The 18569-nt window shown below is 34.1% G+C and overlaps 1 protein-coding gene across 8 annotated transcripts in view; it reads right to left on the minus strand.

The window, feature by feature from the left end:
* Positions 1 to 18569, minus strand: part of LOC100688853 (phospholipid scramblase 1-like) — a 34469-nt gene extending 15900 nt beyond the window's left edge. For 6 of the 8 annotated variants that reach the window (XR_005377161.1, XR_005377160.1, XR_005377159.1 and 3 more), the window contains exons 1-5: positions 18459 to 18569; positions 8293 to 8461; positions 5804 to 5846; positions 2595 to 2815; positions 493 to 654 (exon numbers count right to left, since the gene is read on the minus strand). Coding sequence is in view for 5 of the 8 variants with exons in the window: in XM_038571140.1 (XP_038427068.1) it covers positions 493 to 654; positions 2595 to 2815; positions 5804 to 5846; positions 8293 to 8385 (519 nt within the window). In the remaining 3 variants the exon portion in view is untranslated. The other 2 variants (XM_038571139.1, XM_038571138.1) reach the window with 2 other exon arrangements.

Genomic DNA, 18569 nt, shown 5'->3' on the forward strand with positions numbered 1-18569 from the left:
CTGTCTGCCTCTCTCCTTCCTGCTTGTACATGCATGTGCTCTCTCTCTCTCTCTCTCAAATAAATAAACAAAATATTAAAAAAATAATCTAACAAGATTGTATCATAAGTTTCAGGATTTTATAAAAATTAACATTAATGTTATTTATAATTAATGCCCAAGTATGTCATTGTTCATTGCAGTAAAGTTTCATTTTCTCTTTCAATATTCCTTGAAATATTAAATACCAAATTTGTTATTTGGTGACTATATACTTGAAATATAGCTTAAAAAATGTCTTATAAGTGGCATAAACATGTAGGACTCAATGTTGCAAGGAAACTATATTAGATATTCAATTTAAAAAGTAGTCAAATACTTATAACATCATGATAACATGTTTTTATTTTATCTTAATCAAATTTAATAATGTATTGCAAAATAACCAAATAACAAATTTGAGCATGATCATCTTTTTTTTTAGCATGATTATCTTAAAACATAACTACTCACATTAAAATTTAGATCCGTGAGACAGCTGGAAACCACACATGGTCCTCTGATTTTCATTATATCCTCCTTATTTGCATTTTTAATTTTAAACATTGGCCACAATGGGTGAAAGTATTGGTACACATATCCAATTTTTTCACCAGGAGGAGCCTCAACTTTTAGCTACAAAAGATAGAGAAATGCAGATTGTGCATTTGATTTGTGAGCAACAAATTAGTCGTTTCCTATTAGCTTTTTGTATATATATGAATGGAACTTTCTGTGTTTAAGGCATGCCCTATATTTAGGAGTGGACATGGAAATGAAAACGCACAGGATTTAGGTACTGAAACCCCTGAGGTGAGACCTGCTGCTGCTGCTCACTAACTACATGAAATGTGGGCATATCACTAAACCTCTGAAATTCGTTGTATATTTGCAAATGGGGGATAATAATATTTTTAGGTGCTTATGAAGATTACTTTTTAAATTGCTATGCCCATAAAACATGTCTTAAACTATAGTCATACCAACAATTATTTTATTTTTTATTTTTATTTTTATTAAAGATTTTATTTATTTATTTATTTATGAGAAATACGGAGAGAGAGAGAGAGAGAGAGAGAGAGAGAGAGAAACAGAGACAGGCAGAGGGGAGAAGCAGGCTCCATGCAGGGAGCCTGATGTGGGACTTGATCCCGGGTCTCCAGGATCATGCCCTGGCTGAAGGCAAGTGCTAAACCACTGAGCCACCTAGGGATCCCGCCAACAATTATTTTATTACCAATATGCCAGGAAGTTTTGTCCCTCTATGCAAATGTAAATATGATTTCACTGAAATACTTTTGATTTAAAACCTAGTTCAGATATTGATTGTTTAAATTACAGTCTACCATAAACATGATGGATTATTATCCAGCCGTTTGTAAGAATGGAAGAAGCCCAAAACATACTCATGTAATCTTCAAGTTGTATTGTATATGTTAAGAAATGGTAGAAGTGGGCACCTGGGTGGCTCTCAGTTGGTTAAGCGTGGTTTCAACTCAAGCCATGATCTCAGAGTTGTGAGATTAAGCCCTGAGTCAGGCTCTAAGCCCAGTTTAAGATTCTCTCTCTCCTCTCCCTTTGCCCCTCCCCGTCCAAAAAAATTATAAAAGATTGTCTGCCAATTGTGTTTATAAGACACATGTATTTCATACATATGTATGCATTACACAACTACTCATAGAATAATTCTGGGAGAAGATTTAAACTCATGAAAGTAGTTCCATCTGCAGAGGAATATTAGGAGGCCGAAGAAACAAGAGTTTGAGGGGCACTGTTTCTCCTAAGTGTATTTTTCTTTCTTTCTCACTCTTTTTTCCTTTCTTTTTCCCTTCTTACCTTCCTTTCTTCTTTCCATCATATCTGATTTATTTATTTATTTATTTATTTATTTATTTATTTATTTATTTATTTATATTGTTCATTTAAAATATAAATGAAGACTACGAAATTAAGAAGGTGGCAGTTGTAATGCAGTTTGTGAATCTTCCCCAAACTCTCATGAGTAAGGACAGAACAAGTATGATAGCTAAATAAAACAAAACCACTATCAAATTTATTATCAAAAGTAGATGGAAAAATTATAGCTCCATTTTTCAAACTACAAGCAAGTGTAATGAAATAAATGACAACAACAAATTCCTGAGATCCAAGGAATCCAGATATCACTAACAAGAAAGAAAAGAAAGGGATCCTACTCAGTGAAAGCTCAAAGGACCAGTCTGAGAAACACAGCTTAAAATGGGATGGGACTTCACAGCCTCTAATTTGTTGGCACTCTATCAGATGGCTATGAAGCGCTTGCAGACAAGTGCAAATATAAAACACAATATTTCAGAATAGAAAACTTCTAAAACTCCAAAGATCTTGTGATCTTCATTACCTGAAAAATATTTACAGTGTTGTGTATTCTTACTCTGTAGGTATGTGGTACAAATTATAGTTTCCTCTCTAACATATTTCATTCCAGAATATTCTTTGTTGCCAAGCCCAATATTTTAATATACTGCACAATTTTGAGGCTTTTTTTGAAGGAACTCAAATACATTCTAAATCATGTAGAAATAATATTTACTGACCTTTTGTAGGTAGCAGTTTCTCCAGCAACAGCTACATCTTAGAGCTTTATGCACAGTTATGACATCACGGCCTATGTTATCATAAATTGTAATGGTAAAAGATCTTGAAGGTCCACAGAGGTATCTGAGGAAACAATTACTTCTGTCTTCGGCAAAATAAATTCTCTGTCCTTGGCTGTTCATGACTTCATATTTCTTACTAGTTTCAAAACAACCGAGAACTAAAGAATGAAACAAAGTGGTCATCTATTAATGGTGTGAGACATATAAATTGCCTATCAAATTATCTTCAAATTGGGAATGTACATTTGATAATAAACTGCTTGGGTTTAAGACATTTATCTTCACTGGTATCCTAGTTTCTCATTATGGAAAAAATAAAATAGATGTACTAGTTACTCTCTAGTTCCTTTTACTGCTAAAATTCTATGCATAGCTTTTTTGGAATCAGTTTTGAATTTCTGAGGTATTAACCCAATTTACTATTAATGTTTTGAGTTTTGTTAAATTTTAGTCCTCTTCTTCATCTTTCTCTTCCTCAGGACATGAAAAAGACATTAGATATTTAATCTGGATAGTAAAAACCAAGATAAAATATTTTACTGATGCTAAATTGAGGGAGACAATAAGCACTCATATATTATCCACATTAGATAATGATCAGATTCATCTCTTTTACAAGCAAATGGAAATATATTTTATCTTAATAATTTTATTTCTGTGATCATATAAACAAACTAGTCCTAATTTTTTTTAAAAAGGTGTTTTCTATACCCTATATTCATTACTGCACTACTTAGAAAAGAAAAAGTAAAATGCAGGCAAAGTAAATACCCAAAAAGTAGCAATATGTAGTATCCCCTTTGAGGATTATTGTGTTGCTATTTAAAACATTCAGTTTAAGATAAATAAAAATAACAAAAATGACAAAAACATTAAGAGAATAAAGATAAAAAATTGTGTGGACAATGATTAAAAGTGATTTTTAAAAATTCATCAAAAGAATATTTTAAAGTTTTCAAAGGAAATGTATCAGTAGTTGTGCATGGATGATATTTTTCTCCTACTTTTTAAAATTTTAGGTGTTCTTGAATGAGTATGTTTAATGAATATGTTACTGTAATATACATTTACCATTTTGTTTTAATGTTAACCTTTGAAACAGTTACAGAATTTCCTCACTTTTAATGATTTTTTGGCATATAAACATGTTTTTGTATTATATAAATGTTTTGTATTATATAAACATATATGTATATATATGTTTTTGTATTATATAAACATATTTGAAAGATATTCATTTTTTAAGACATTTATTTGAGAGAGAGACAATGTGTGTGCGTGCAGGACAAGAGGAGCAGAGGGAAAGAGAGAATCTCAAGCAGACACCCCACTGAGCACAGAGGTCAAATCATGGCTTTATCTCATGAACTCAAGATCACGACCTGACCCGAAATCCAGAGTTGGCCTCTTAACCGACTGAACCACCCTGATACCCTGAAAGATACTCATTTTTATTTAACATTCAAAGATAAACCATGATTCAAGATTTATGAAAAAATATTTTGTCTTTTAAACTTAATTCACTTTTATGAGTAGATATCACGTATACATGACACAGATTTAAAGATGCAAAAGAAGGGGCACCTGGGTGGCTCAGCGGTTGAGCGTCTGCCTTTGGCTCAGGTCCTGATCCCAGGGTCCTGGGATTGAGTCCCACATCAGGTTCCCCGCAGGGAGCCTGCTTCTTCCTCTGCCTAAGTATCTGCCTTTCTCTCTGTGTCTCTCATGAGTAAATACATAAAATCTTTAAAAAAATGCAAAAGAAGGTATAAAATTAAAAATAATTCTTTCTTCCTGGCCTACTCTATTTTTCTCTTCTTCAATTTTATATGTATCCTTCTAGATACATATCTCTAGATATCTCAAACATAAGCAAAGCCTGAATGTATTATATACAAACACATAAAGAAACCCACTTTTATATGTACTACTCTGTAATTGCTTTTTATACTTAGCAATATATCTTGGAATTCCTGACAATTCTACAGAGCTGTCTCATTCTATTAAATAAATGCACAATGTTAAATTATGTGAAAGTAATACTTGGAGCAGTAGTTCTTAAATTTTTAGCCTGCATCAGAACCATCTGGAGGACTTGATAAAACACGGATAGTTGAACTCCACCTCTGGATTTTGTGATTTAGTGGGTCTGTGATGAAGCCTGGAATTTGATTTCCAACATGTTCCCAGGTGATGTTCATGCTGGCAGTCTGGCAACCATACGTTGAGAATAACTGGTTTGGAGAATTAGTTCCCTATAACATGGATAGTTAGATTTTTCTCAATATTTTTGCTATTTTCCTTCTCTCATGACTTTTATGACTTCATGCTGTGTGTTTATTTAAGTATATTCACTTATATTTCAGGGAAAGCCCAGGTCTGATTATTCTTTGATTTTTCTCAAAATTGCTAGCATATGTCTTGTCCATTATAGGTACTCAGTGGGGATTCTGGTTATTCATAAAATAAATAATTCAGTGTAGGGCAGCAGGAAAACCCTGAAGAAAACATTCATTTATAATATGCTTAAGTTGAAAAGCTTTTATGAATTAAATCAAACCACGAATGTCTATTTTAGTCTCAGATCTTCTAATGCATATATACAATGTCACAATAGGGATAACTATTTTTTAACTAAACTCTGGTTTCATTTCATTTACATGTATTATAGCTTCATATACATGAAAGAAATGCTTGTACTAAACTGAGGAGATAGAGGTAAACAGTTGCATTCTAAAGAATGGGAGTGAAATTGGACTGCCCAGAAACTTACTTGCATTCTTCTACTAGCAGAATTCCTGAAGGATATGGAACCACTGCTTCTCTGAAATACCTGTATATGAGGAATTTAGGATGGGAAAACCCTTTCAGGAAATAGACCTACTGTTTAGCAAGACAAAAATGCAGATTAACATTTTCAGGAGTGATCCGGAGGCATTATCTTTGTCTTTTTCCATGAGAAGATTACTATTGCATTTATCCTGTCATCAACTATGAGTCATATATTATACGTGTCTATATATTCTGTTCATATTTCAAGGTTTATTTTTACCCAGACACATGAAGCACTTTAATTTATAAGGAGTGACTGAACTATAGCACAAGAAATATTCAAGAGTGAATATATCAGTGTGTTTGGCACATACCTTCCAGAAGATCAAAACGTTGACACACTAGTAACTGATTTATCTAATAGAGTAGAAAATAAAGATAGGTGGTATGAAGTAGTTAAACTAAACTTAAAGCACCTACCAATACACATATATATTGTTGCCTATATTTAGGATATTTGAAATAATTGATCCATTATCAACATCTCTTTTTTCCTGTCAAATGTCATATACTAGTCTAAGTGTGAAATGTTTTTAAGCTATCCATACACAGTATACTCTAAAAATATTTTTATGTAATATTAAACAATTACAAGTGCTGTTAGACATTTAGCCAAAGAAAACACAATAGGTTAAATATAATTATATAGATGTCTTAAATAGAAATCCCAGCCTTTCATGGGCAAACAGATAAAGTTCTTTGAGGCTCTCTTTTGGAAAGTAAAGAATGAGGGAAAAACAGTCTTCCATTTCATGTGAAAGATAGTGAAGACTAGAAGAACTTACATGCTGTAAGTGATTTTCTTTGACCAAATTGATAAGGTTGCCAGATTTAGTAAAACAAAATAAAACAAAGCAAAACGCCCAGAATGCTCAGTTAAATTTGAATTTCAGTTAAATAATGAATAATTATTCCTACTAATATATGTCAAATAATGCATGAAACATTCTTAATCTAAAAAGTATTTGTTTACTTGAAATTCATATGTAACTAAGTGTCTTGTATTTTATTTGGTAATCCTATGAATAGACAAATGAAAAAAGAAAAGAGAGGGATTCGAACCCTCTGCCACTGGTGGATCACAGAGACTAAAAATAAAAACAATATATATGTACCCTTATGCATATTGCAGCATTATTTATAATAGCCAAGATATGGAAGCAACCTAAGTGTCCATCAATAGACAAATGGGTAAAGAAAATGTGATATATATCTGTACATACAATGAAATACTATGCAGCCATAAAAAAGATGGAATTGTGCCATTTGAGACAACATGGATGTACCTACAGGGTCTCTACTAAGTGAAATAAGTCAGACTGAGGAAGACAAATACCATATGATTTGACTCATAAGTGGAACCTAAAAAAACCCCAAACAAATGAATAAACAAATGAAGAGCAGAATCAGACCTATAGATACAGAGAACTGTATTGGTTGCCTGACAGGAGTAGGGTGTGGGAAGTTGGGCAAAATGCATAAAAGGAGGGCAGCCCAATGGCTCAGTGGTTTAGCGTCGCCTTCGGCCCAGGGCATGATCATGGAGACCTGGGATCGAGTCCCGCATTGGGCTCCCTACGTGGAGCCTGCTTCTCCCTCTGCCTGTGTCTCTGCCTCTCTCTCTCTCTCTCTGTCTCTCTCTGTCTCTCATGAATAGATAAAGTCTTTTAAAAAATGCATAAAAGGGCATGGGAGATACAGGCTTCCAGTTATGTAATGAATAAGTGACAGGAATAAAAGGCACAGCATAAGGAATATAGTCAATGACATAATAATAGCAGTGGTTGTAATAGGACAAATGATAGCTACACTTGGGTGAACATAGCACAATGTACAACTTCGTCAAATCACTAAGTTATACATCTGAAATCCATATAACATTGTATATCAACTATACTAAAAAAAAACAAAACAAAAAAATGATGAACTGAAGAATCTCTTCATTGGTTATTTACACAGACCAACATCATAGTGAGAAAACACAATGACTAATCCAAATGCTGCTGCAAAGAACTATCTAGATTTCCTCAAAGCTAGTTTTGTAAATGTTCTGAGAAACCTTATTGATAAAAGTGCCTTTTTAGTATGTAGCTATCAAAGACAAACATGACTACCATACAGACAGATGAGCTTAAAACAATGGAAGCAGGAGCAGGTATTACCTGTGCATGAAGAGTTCAAATATTTTTTGTATAGAATACAATGGGTATGGAGTCAAAGGCATCTTCTAAGTTGAGGCTATTGGCCTCAAAGCTTTTGGTTCCTTTCTAGTTTTACTGTTGGTTTTCTAGCTTTTTCCTGAACACTGGTAGAGGTGTGTGAGTGTGGGAAGGTGTGAGAAATACCACACTACCAGAGTTTAATTGCATTTCTCTGCAAACACTCTGAATCAACAAAGAGCTTTTGGGGCTGCCTGTGATAGGGAGGGTGAGGGGCAGAGGGAGAGGAAGAAGCAGACTCCCCACTGAGCAAGAAGCCTGACATGGGGCTCCAACCAGGACCCTGGGATTGTGACCTGAGCAAGAGGTAGATGCTTAGCTGACTGAGCCACTCAGGTGTCCCCAATTTCCTAATTTAAAAAGCAAGTATTTATTTTCAAATGGACTTCCCAGGAAATACATTTGTAAGCCACCATGTTATATTATTTACAATCAAAATTAAAATTAAATGTAAAAATCTTAATGTTATAGGGATAGTATTTTAATCTACAGTTAGAATTTTTTCATATAACACAAACTGTATTTTGAGACTATCAAATTCATATTATTACCACTTGAATAAGTTAAGAAACATATTACCATACCTGAGTCAAATATTCCAGTCCAGGTGGACAGTTGGGTATTGTCCCTGGTGCTCTCATCCCATGTATGGTGGGTTGGAGATTAGAAAAAGCCATCAATCAAGCAATCAAGATTACATAAATTCACAAGAATGTGACAGATTGAAGAGATTTCTTTTTTTATCTGTAAAATCTAACATGAAAGAAACATTAACCTGGCTAGAGACAGGAATCCACTTCAATTTCAGGTCTATTTTTCTTTATTTAATGGTATAAACCATCATCCATACCTATTTTTAAATTGTTTTCAACTGAAATATTGAAGGTTTTATTTATGGAGACTGACTCTCACTAAAACCAAAAAGGAAACACAGAAATAAAGAAGTCTCAGTTAATACCAGTATCATAAACTGTGTAAATTGTTATACACATTCCTACATGGCCCCTCATCTATTTAAATACATTTACATCTTTAGGTTCAGAACCATTTGACAATGACTAGATGGATTCTTTCCCTCCAATGTTGAGGATGTGTTATTGTGGACATGACAACATTTTGTTCTGGATAAAGAGCAGATAAAAAATTTTAAATTGAGATTTGGGGAACTACCTGTCTCTAGTGCCTTGATTCTAACAAACTCAGAACAAATATATATAGAATCAAAATTTTCTTTTTGGCCCTGAGTAAATTCTCATTATTCTCCTCTGTATCTTCCTCAGGTTGTGTTAGTATTAAACTTAGGAAATAAAGGCACAAATCCATGCTTCCAACTCAAAATTTAGGAGGATAATTCTGCATGCTTATAAACACATTTAAGATATTACGGAATTTATTACATTGTTTTGAGGCAAATATTGTAAGATTTACTGTCATTCAGATACATTAAAATAAAAAAACAAGAAATGATAACATAAATGCAAGAGATGAGCATCAATCATAATTACTCAAGGATGTGTTTTGGAAAAATATTTGCTAGGGAATACAAGAGTGAGTTTTAAATAGATTGCATTCCATATGATCATATTATGACATGAGAGCTGAGATAAAGAGAAATGAAGAAAGGATGGTAGCAGAAGAGAGAAAAACGCAAACTGAAGAGATTTTTTTTTCTTTTTAGTTTAGCTGTTTATTTGAATTTTTATGATTAAATTTTAAAGGAATTGAAAAATATTTTCCAAACTGGCTAATGCATTTTACATTACCTCTGGCGATGTATGAGAGTTCTATTTCTCAACATTCTTGTCAACACTTTTTATTGTCAGTCTTTTTAATTATGGATACCCTAATGGGTGTGAAGACATATCTTATAGTAGTTTTGATTTACATTTCCCTAATGGCTAGTTTTAATGAATAGCTTTTTTATGTGTTATTGACTATATATATATATATATATATATATATATATATATGAGAACACTGTCTTTAAATCCTTTGCCCATTTTGATCTATTATTCGTCTTTTTTACTGATGAATTATGAGAGATTTTATACGTTTTGGATTAAGCCCCATTATAAGATGTGTAAATATTTTTCTTCCATTATGGGGATTGTCTTTCTACTTTCTTGATGATGCCCATTGAAACACAAAAGTTTAAATTTTTGATGTAGTCCAATTTATCTATTTTGTTACCTTTGTGCTGTGTCACATCTAAGAAACCATTCCTTCATCCAAGGTCACAATGACTTATTCTTCTGATTTTCCTAATAGTGTTAATGTTTAGGTATTATATTCGGGCCTTTGATCCCTTTTAATTTTTGTATATACTGTGAGGTAGGGCCCAACTTTACTCTTTTGCATGTGGATATACAGTGGATATTCCAGTACCATTTGTTGAAGAGATTGTGTGTTTTATTTTTTCATTGAGTTATTTTGGCACCCTTGCTGAAAATCAATTGGCTTTAAATATAAAGATGTATTTCTGGACTCATTCTATTTCATCGTTGTATAGGTCTATCTTTCCTAAGCCCACAGCATCTTTAGTTTGTAGAAGTTTAGAAAGAGGGGATCCCTGGGTGGCTCAGTGGTTTGGCGCCTGCCTTTGGCCCAGGGCGCGATCCTGGAGACCCCGGATCGAATCCCACGTCGGGCTCCCGGTGCATGGAGCCTGCTTCTCCCTCTGTCTGTGTCTCTGCCTTTCTCTCTCTCTCTCTCTCTCTCTCTCTTTCTCTATGTCTATCATAAATAAATAAATAAATCTTTTAAAAAAAGTTTAGAAAGAGAGAAGAGTGAGTCCTCCAACGTTATTTTTTTTTCTTTCTTTTTTTTTTTTTTTGGTTATTTCTTTTTCAAGATTGTTTTGAATATTTTGGTTTTCATGTTATGTTTCCAAATAAATTTTAGGGTCACTTCAGTTTCTACAAAAATACTACCTGTGATTCTGATAGATATTAATTGACTCTGTAGATCACATTAGGTAGTATTGCCATCTTAACAAATATCAAGACTTCAAATTCACAAGGATCTACAAAATTTATTTAGATTTTCTTTAATGTCTTTCAACAATATTTTCTGATTTTCAAGATTTTGTGCATCTTGTAAAACTTATTATACTTTGTTCTTTTTGATGGTATTATAATTATTTTCTTATTCTGCCTTCATGAATGGAAGAGTTGGTTGTTATAGCAAACTATTGTCTCATTTTAAGAAATTGCCACATCCAGCCATCCCAACCTTCAGCAAGTACCACCCTGATTAGTTAGTTAGCAGTTGTCAGCATTGAGGCAAGACCATACACCAGCAAAAAGATCATGATTCACTACAAAGGTAAGAAAATTAGCATTTTTTAGCAATAAAGTATTTTTTTTTTTAAAGATTTATTTATTTATGATAGACACAGAGTGAGAGAGAGGCAGAGACACAGGCAGAGGAAGAAGCAGGCTCCATGCAGGGAGCCTGATGCGGGACTCGATCCTGGGACTCCAGGATCGCACCCTGGGCTAAAGGAAGGCGCCAGACCGCTGAACCACCCAGGGATCCCCAGCAATAAAGTATTTTTAAATTAATATATGTACATTGTTTTTTAGACATAATGCTATTACACACCTAACAGAGTATAGTGTAAAGAAAGCTTTTATATGCACTGGGAAATCAAAACCTTATTTGCCTTACTTTATTGTGATATTAGTTTTATTGTAGTGTTCTAGAGCGGAACCTGTAATATCTCCAAGATATGCCTATACAGATTATCCTTTCACCACTGAGTATTAATGGCTCCCTTATCAAAAATTAGTTCATCTTATCTGGATTTACTTCTGGGGTCTCAGTTATGTTCCATTTGTCTATATGTCTGTTTTTATGGCATCACCATGCTGTTTTTTTGAGGTACAGTTCACAAAAATGTAAGATATTTAAGGTATACAATGTGAGGATTTGATATATGTATACATTGTGAAAAGATTCCTTCCTGTCAATTAGTTAATACACTTGTCACCTGTATATTTACTTGCTTTTTCAATGAGAACATTTAAGTTCTATTCTCTTATCAAATTTAAATTATATAATACAATGTTATCAACTATAGTTACACATTATACATTAGAGTCTCAGAAATTGTTCCTCTTATAACAGGAAGTTGATACCCTTTTACCAAACTATCTTTTTTTTTTTTTTAAGATTTATTTATTTGAGAGAGAGAGAGAGAGAGAGAGAGAGAGAGGCAGAGACACAGGAGGAGGGAGAAACAGGCTCCATGCACCGGGAGCCCGATGTGGGACTCGATCTCTGGACTCCAGGATCGCGCCCTGGGCCAAAGGCCGGCGCTAAACCGCTGAGCCACCCAGGGATCCCCTATCTTTATTTTCCCTACTCCCCAGGCCCTGGCAACCACCATTTTGCTACCCTATGTCTTATGAATGTAACTTTTTTTTTTTTTTTTTTAAGATCCTGCACACAGGTATACCATACAATATTTGCCTGTCTATGACTGGCTTATTTCACTTAGTATAACTAACCTCTAGGTTTATGCATGTTGTTAAAAATGGCAGGATTTTCTTCATTTTTAAGACTGAATAGAATTCTTTTGTGTATACCATATTTTCTTGGCCCAATCATTCATTGACAGAGAGGTTGCTTCTATACCTTGGCTGCTGTGAATAATGCTGGAATTAATGTGGGAGTCTTCAAGGTCATGGTTTCATTTCCTTTGGATATATACCGAAAAGGAAGATTGGCTGGACCATATGGTAGTCCTATTTTTAATTTCTTGAGAAACTACTATACTGTTTTTCATACTATTTGCATACATTTACCTTTCCCACAAAGAGTACAGAAATGTTCTTTCCTCCACATCCTCTCTAGCACTTATCTTTTGTTTATTTCAGAATAGCTGTTCTAACAGGTGTGAGATGGTATCTCATTTTGGTTTTGATTTGCATTTCCCTGATGATTAGTCATGTTGAGCACCTTTTCATGTACTTGCTGGCCATTTGTATTTCTTCTTTGGAAAAAAAATTATCTATTCAATTCCTCTGTTCTTTTTAAAATGGGATTTTCTTTCTTGTTATAGAGTTGTATGAGTTTGTTATATATTTTGGTTGTTAACTTTTATCAGATGTGTGGTTTCCAAATATTTTCTATTTTCTACCATTCAGTAGGTTGCCTTTTCATTTTACTGATGGTTTCCTATGCCGGGCAGAAGCTTTTTAGTTCCATGTAATGCCACTTGTTGATTTTTTCTTTGATTGCCTTTGCTTTTGGTGTCAAATCAAAAAAATCATTTCCAAGACCAATGCTAAGAAGCTTAACCCTTTGTTTTCTTTTAGGATTTTAAGGCTTTAGGTTTTACATTCAAGTCTTTCATTCATTTTGAATTGCTTTTACGTATGATGTTAGATAATGGTCCAGTTTCATTCCTTTGCATGTGATTACCAGTTTTTCCTGGCACCATTTATTGAAAAGATTATCATGTCCCATTATACATTCTTCTTTCTTGAAAATTAATTGACCAAATATGCATATATGGTTTTTTTTTCTGGGCTCTTTATACTTTTCCATCTATGTGCCTGCCTTTATTCCAATATCATATTGTTTTGATTAGTGTAGTTTCGTGTATAGTTTAAAACCAGTATGCCTCTCTTTTTTGTTTTTCTCTCTTAAGATTGCTTTGGCTATCAGGGGTATTTTTGTGGTTCAGTTTGAATTTTAGGATTTTGAAAACTTTGTGGAAAGTTGTTTTTGATGTTTTATAGGCGTTGCATTGCATCTATGATGGCCTTTGGTATTCTGGACATTTAACAGTATTAATTCATCTGACCCAAGAATATGGGATATATTTCCATTTATTTTGTCTTCTTCAATCTCTTTCATCAATCTCTTACAGTGTTCAGTGTAAAGGTTTTTCACCTCCTCAGTTAAATTTATTCTTGAGTATTTTATTTTTCTTGATGCCATTGTAAATGAAATTGCACTCTTAATTTCTCTTTCAGATAGTTCCTTGTTAGTGTATAGAAACAGAACTAATTTTGTTTATTTATGTATAAAGATTTTATTTATTTATTCATGAGAGACATGGAGAAAGGGAGACATAGGTAGAGGGAGAAGCAAGCTCCCATGGGAAGCCTGATGAGGAACTTGATCCCAGGACCCTGGGATCGTGATCTGAGTGAAAGCCAGAGCTCAACCGCTGAGCCACCCAGGTGCCCCCAGAACTAGTTTTTATATGTTGATTTTATATTCTGCAGCTTTACTGAATTTGTTGATTAGTTCTAACAGTTTTTTATAGGAGTCATTAAAATCTTTTATATATAAGATTATATCATTTACAGAGATAATTTTACTTGTTGTTGCTGTTTCCAGTATGAATGCCCTTTACTTATTTTTCCTGCCTAACTACTGTAGTTACTAGTTCAAATACTATGTTGAATAGGACTGGTGAAACTGGGCTCTCTTGTCTTATTCCTGATCTTAGAGGAAAAGCTTTCAACTGTTCATTGTTGAGTATGATGTCTTAGCTGTGGTTTCGTCATAAATGGCTTTGAAAACATCCAGATACATTCCTTCTATACCCAATTACTTGAGAGTTTTTATCATGAAAGTATATCAGATTTTGTCAAATACTTTTTCTACATCTATTGACATGATCATATGATTTTTCATTTTTATTTTACTAAAGGGTCATATCACATTGATTGATTTGCTCATGTTGAAACACCCTTGCATCTCTGGGTGTTTGATCAATTTCATTTGATCGTGGTGTATGATTATTTTAATATGTTGTTTAATTTGGTTTGCTAATATCTTGTTAAGGATTTTTGCATCTGTATTCATCTCAGATATTGACCTATAATTTTCTTTGTAGTGTCCTTGGCCTGGTTTTGGTATCAAGATAATGCTGGCCTTATCAAATGAGTTTAGGAGTGTTCCCTGCTCTTCAAATTTTTAGAAGTTTGGGAAGGATTTTCATTAAGTTTTTAAATGTTTGGCAGAATTTACCAGTGAAACCATCTGATTCTGAGCTTTTCTTTTTTGAAATTTGTTTGATTACTGACTCAATCTCCTTACAAGGAATTGGCTAATTCAAATTTTCTATTTCATCATTATTCAGTCTTGGTAGGTTGCATGTTTCTAGGAATTTATCCATTTTAAGTTATCTAACTGATGGCATATCATCATTCATGGTAGTCTCATAATTCTCTGGTATCAATTATAATGTCTCCTTCATTTCTAATTTGATGTATTTATCTTCACTTTTTTTCTTAGTCTAGCTAAAGGTTTGTTGATTTTGTTTATCCTTTCAAAATATCAGCCCAGTTTTGTTGATATTTCTTTTTTCTGGTCTCTATTTTACTTATTTCTCATTGATCTTTTTTTTTTCTCATTGATCTTTGTTATTTCTTTCCTTCTTCTAACTTTGGGTTTAGTTTCTTTTTTTTATTAATTTATGTGTATAGTGAGAATGTTTGAGATTTTCCTTTTTTTTAATGTAACTACTTATTGCTATAACCTCCCTCTTAGAACTGCTTTGGTGCATCTCATAAATTTTAGTATGTTGTATTTACAATTTCATTTCATTTATTTTTTATTTTTTAAAAAAGATTTTATTTATTTATTCATGAGAGACACAGAGAGGCAGAGACACAGGCAGGGGGAGAGGCAGCCTCCATGCAGGGAGCCCGATGTGGGACTAGATCTGGGACTCCAGGATCACGCCCTGGTCTGAAGGCAGGCGTTAAATGGCTGAGCCACCCAGGCATCCCCAATTTCATTTATTTTAAAATATTATTGAACTCTCTTAGTTTTTTGACCCTTTGATTATAATGGAATGTTTTGCTTAATTTTCATATATTTGTAAAATTTCTAGTTTTCCTCCTGTTATTGATTTCTATTTTCATACTATTGTCATCAGAAGAGATATTTGGCATAGGTTCCGTCTTCCTAAATTTGCTAAGAATTTGATCCATCTTGGAGAATGTTCCATATGTACTTGCAAAGAATGCGTATTCTGCTGCTGTTAGATGGAATGTTCTCTATATGTTCGTTAGAGTCGTTTGATTATAGTTCAAGTTCAGTGTTTCCTTTTTGATTTTATATCTGGATGACCTATTCAATGGTAAAAATGGAGTATTGAAGTCTCCTGTTAGTATTGTATTTCTCCCCTCAGAGTTGTTTGTATTTGTTTGATGTATATATAGCTGCTCTGATGTTGGATTCATATATATATATTTATGATTGTTTTTACCTTCTTCATTAATAGAACCTTTTGTCATATAATTACTGTCTCTTGTTTATCATTTTTGACTTAAAATCTATTTTGTTAATATGAGTATTGCTATCTCTGCTTTCCATTTTCATGGAATATCTTTTTCTAGTCCTTCACTTTGAGTCCAGGCTTGTCCTTAAAGTTGAAGTGAACTATTTTTAGGCAGCATATAGTTGAGTTTTATTTTTGTCCATTTAGCCACTGGATGCTTTTTGATTGGACACCCTAATCATTTACATTTATACTAATTATTGATGGGCAAGGAATTTCTAATGCCATCTTATTGTTTTCTAGCTATTTTATATTTCTCTTGCTATCTTCCTTTGTAATTGATGATTTTCCATAGTGTTATGCTTTCATTCCCTTTTCTTTATCTTTTCTCTATCTACTATAGGTTTTTGCTTTGTTGTTACCAAGAGGCTTACATAAAACATCTTATAGCTACACCAGTCCATTTAGAACTGATAACTACTTAACTTAAATTGCATACAAAAACTCCAAACTTTTCTCTCCCTCACATTTTATGTTTTTGAAATCACAATTTACCTCTGTTTATATTGTGTATTCATTAGCAAATTATAGTAATTCTTAATCTTTTTGTCTTTATTTTTATACTAAAGTGATTAGCACACTATCATATTACAGTATGAGAATATTGTGAATTTGATTATATACTTACCTTTACCAATGTGTTTTATATTTTCATAAGTTTTCATGTTACTAATTAGTGTTCTTTCATTTCAGTTTGAAGAACTCCTTTCAGCATTTCTTGAAAGACAGGCCTACTGGTGATGAACTCCCTTAGCTTTTATTTATTTGAGAAGGTCTTTATTTCTCCTTCATTTTTGAAGGACAACTTATCCAGGTAAAGTATTTTAGGTTGGCAGTTTTTTCTTTCTGCATTTTGAATATATCATCCACTCTCTCCTGGCTTGCAAAGTTTCTTCAGAAAAAGCTGCTGATAGCTTTATATGGGGGTTCCCGTGTATATGAAGGGTTTTTTTGTGTGTGATTTTTATTATTATCTTAATTTTTTTGACAGTTTATTGTAATGTGTCTTGCAGAAAATATTTGGAATTAAAATTTTAGGGAAACCGATGAGCTTTACGAACCTGAATGTCCAAATCTATCCTCGGATTTGGGAAGTTCTTGGCCATTATTACTTTAAATAACTATTATGCCCTCTTCTTCCTTTCTTATACTTCTGTCAGCACTGTTGGAGATTCTGAGGTTTTCTCAGAACTTTTCTATGGTTGTACCCACTCCACATTTCTTTTTCCTTCTTGGTAGTAATCCTTAAGGTTGTATGCCTTCTCTTGGTGCTGCAAAGCTAGACCACATGCTCTTGTTTGCTTTCCCTCGGTCAGTGCTGATTGCACAAGTTTGCTTGATTTTTTTCAAGTTCCATATAGTTGGGCCGGCTTTCTTTGTGCTCACTAGCTATCTGAAAAAGCTTTTGCCACTTTGGGGAGTATGAACAGGGAGATGGTGATGAGGAAGGAATGTGTGTTGTGTGAGGCACACGGAGTGTTGTGGGTGCCTGTGGGCCGGTTGGGAGGATCTGCAGGAGAGATAGGCTGGGCTATAGATGGAGTTTGTGACGGAGCTGGTGGGATCCACGTCCTTTGATGCCCTCCCAGAGCCCTTCATCCGTTCTCCAAGATACTCCTTGTTCTACTCAGTATTCAGGATAGAGTGAGAAAAAAGTGGGTCTCTTTTGCATATCTGGGGAAGCTGGCCTCTCACCTACATGCTCAACGTTCTCCTGTGCAGAAATCATGAACCAAAAAAGGTGTCTCTTGGTAATGAGCTCTGCTGCCCTGGGGGAGGGTGATGCGGGTAAAGTGAAGCTGTTTCTCTTACCCTCTTCAATGTGTCTACTCTCTGATAATGTTTTGCTCCAGAGGTGTGCCAGACTATCTCTGCTGCACTGCTGAACTTCACAAAGGCACTCTCATGTAGAGATGACTGTCAAAATCAGTCATCTTTGGGGAAGAATTTAGTAGAATACTCCAGTTTTGTCACTTAATGGTGTTACTCTGCAGTTTTACAGAAAAAAAAATGAGCCTCGAAGTGTTTTGTTGTCATTTAGATTTATAAATAGAGGAGCTAGAAAGAGAACCCAGGTATGCTGAAAAGAGGGATTGGATCAAGGCATGGAATAGGTAGTCTCCAGCTGGAGACAATGACTGCTTCCTCCTTTGGCTACTGAAAGCTCAGTGGGATCCCAGAGATTTGTCCTAAATCCAGGAACCCAGGCATCCTCTCCAAAAAGGCAGCCAGCTTATCACTTATATCAGAATAGAAGTAATAAAGCCTCTGCAAATTTATAGATCTTTTGGCCTAAACACTATCGTTTCCTAATAAAAGTTATAAAATCTCCATCAGAAAGGCCACAAAGAGGACCATAGACATAAAAAAGGGCAGAAGTCATTTATGGTGACTCAGAGTTGGAACACATCAGTCTCTGGAAGCTCCATGTGAAATGGTTACCTGGGAGGTGAATTAGGAGAGGCTTGATGCTCTATCTGGCCCACATCCACAGCCTCTCAAAGTTGTTGTGACGAAGAGTTAGGATACCCAAGCAGCCACGACAAAGAAACA

This window comes from Canis lupus, chromosome 23 (genome assembly GCF_011100685.1).
Source record: "Canis lupus familiaris isolate Mischka breed German Shepherd chromosome 23, alternate assembly UU_Cfam_GSD_1.0, whole genome shotgun sequence".
NCBI classification, from domain to species: domain Eukaryota; kingdom Metazoa; phylum Chordata; class Mammalia; order Carnivora; family Canidae; genus Canis; species Canis lupus.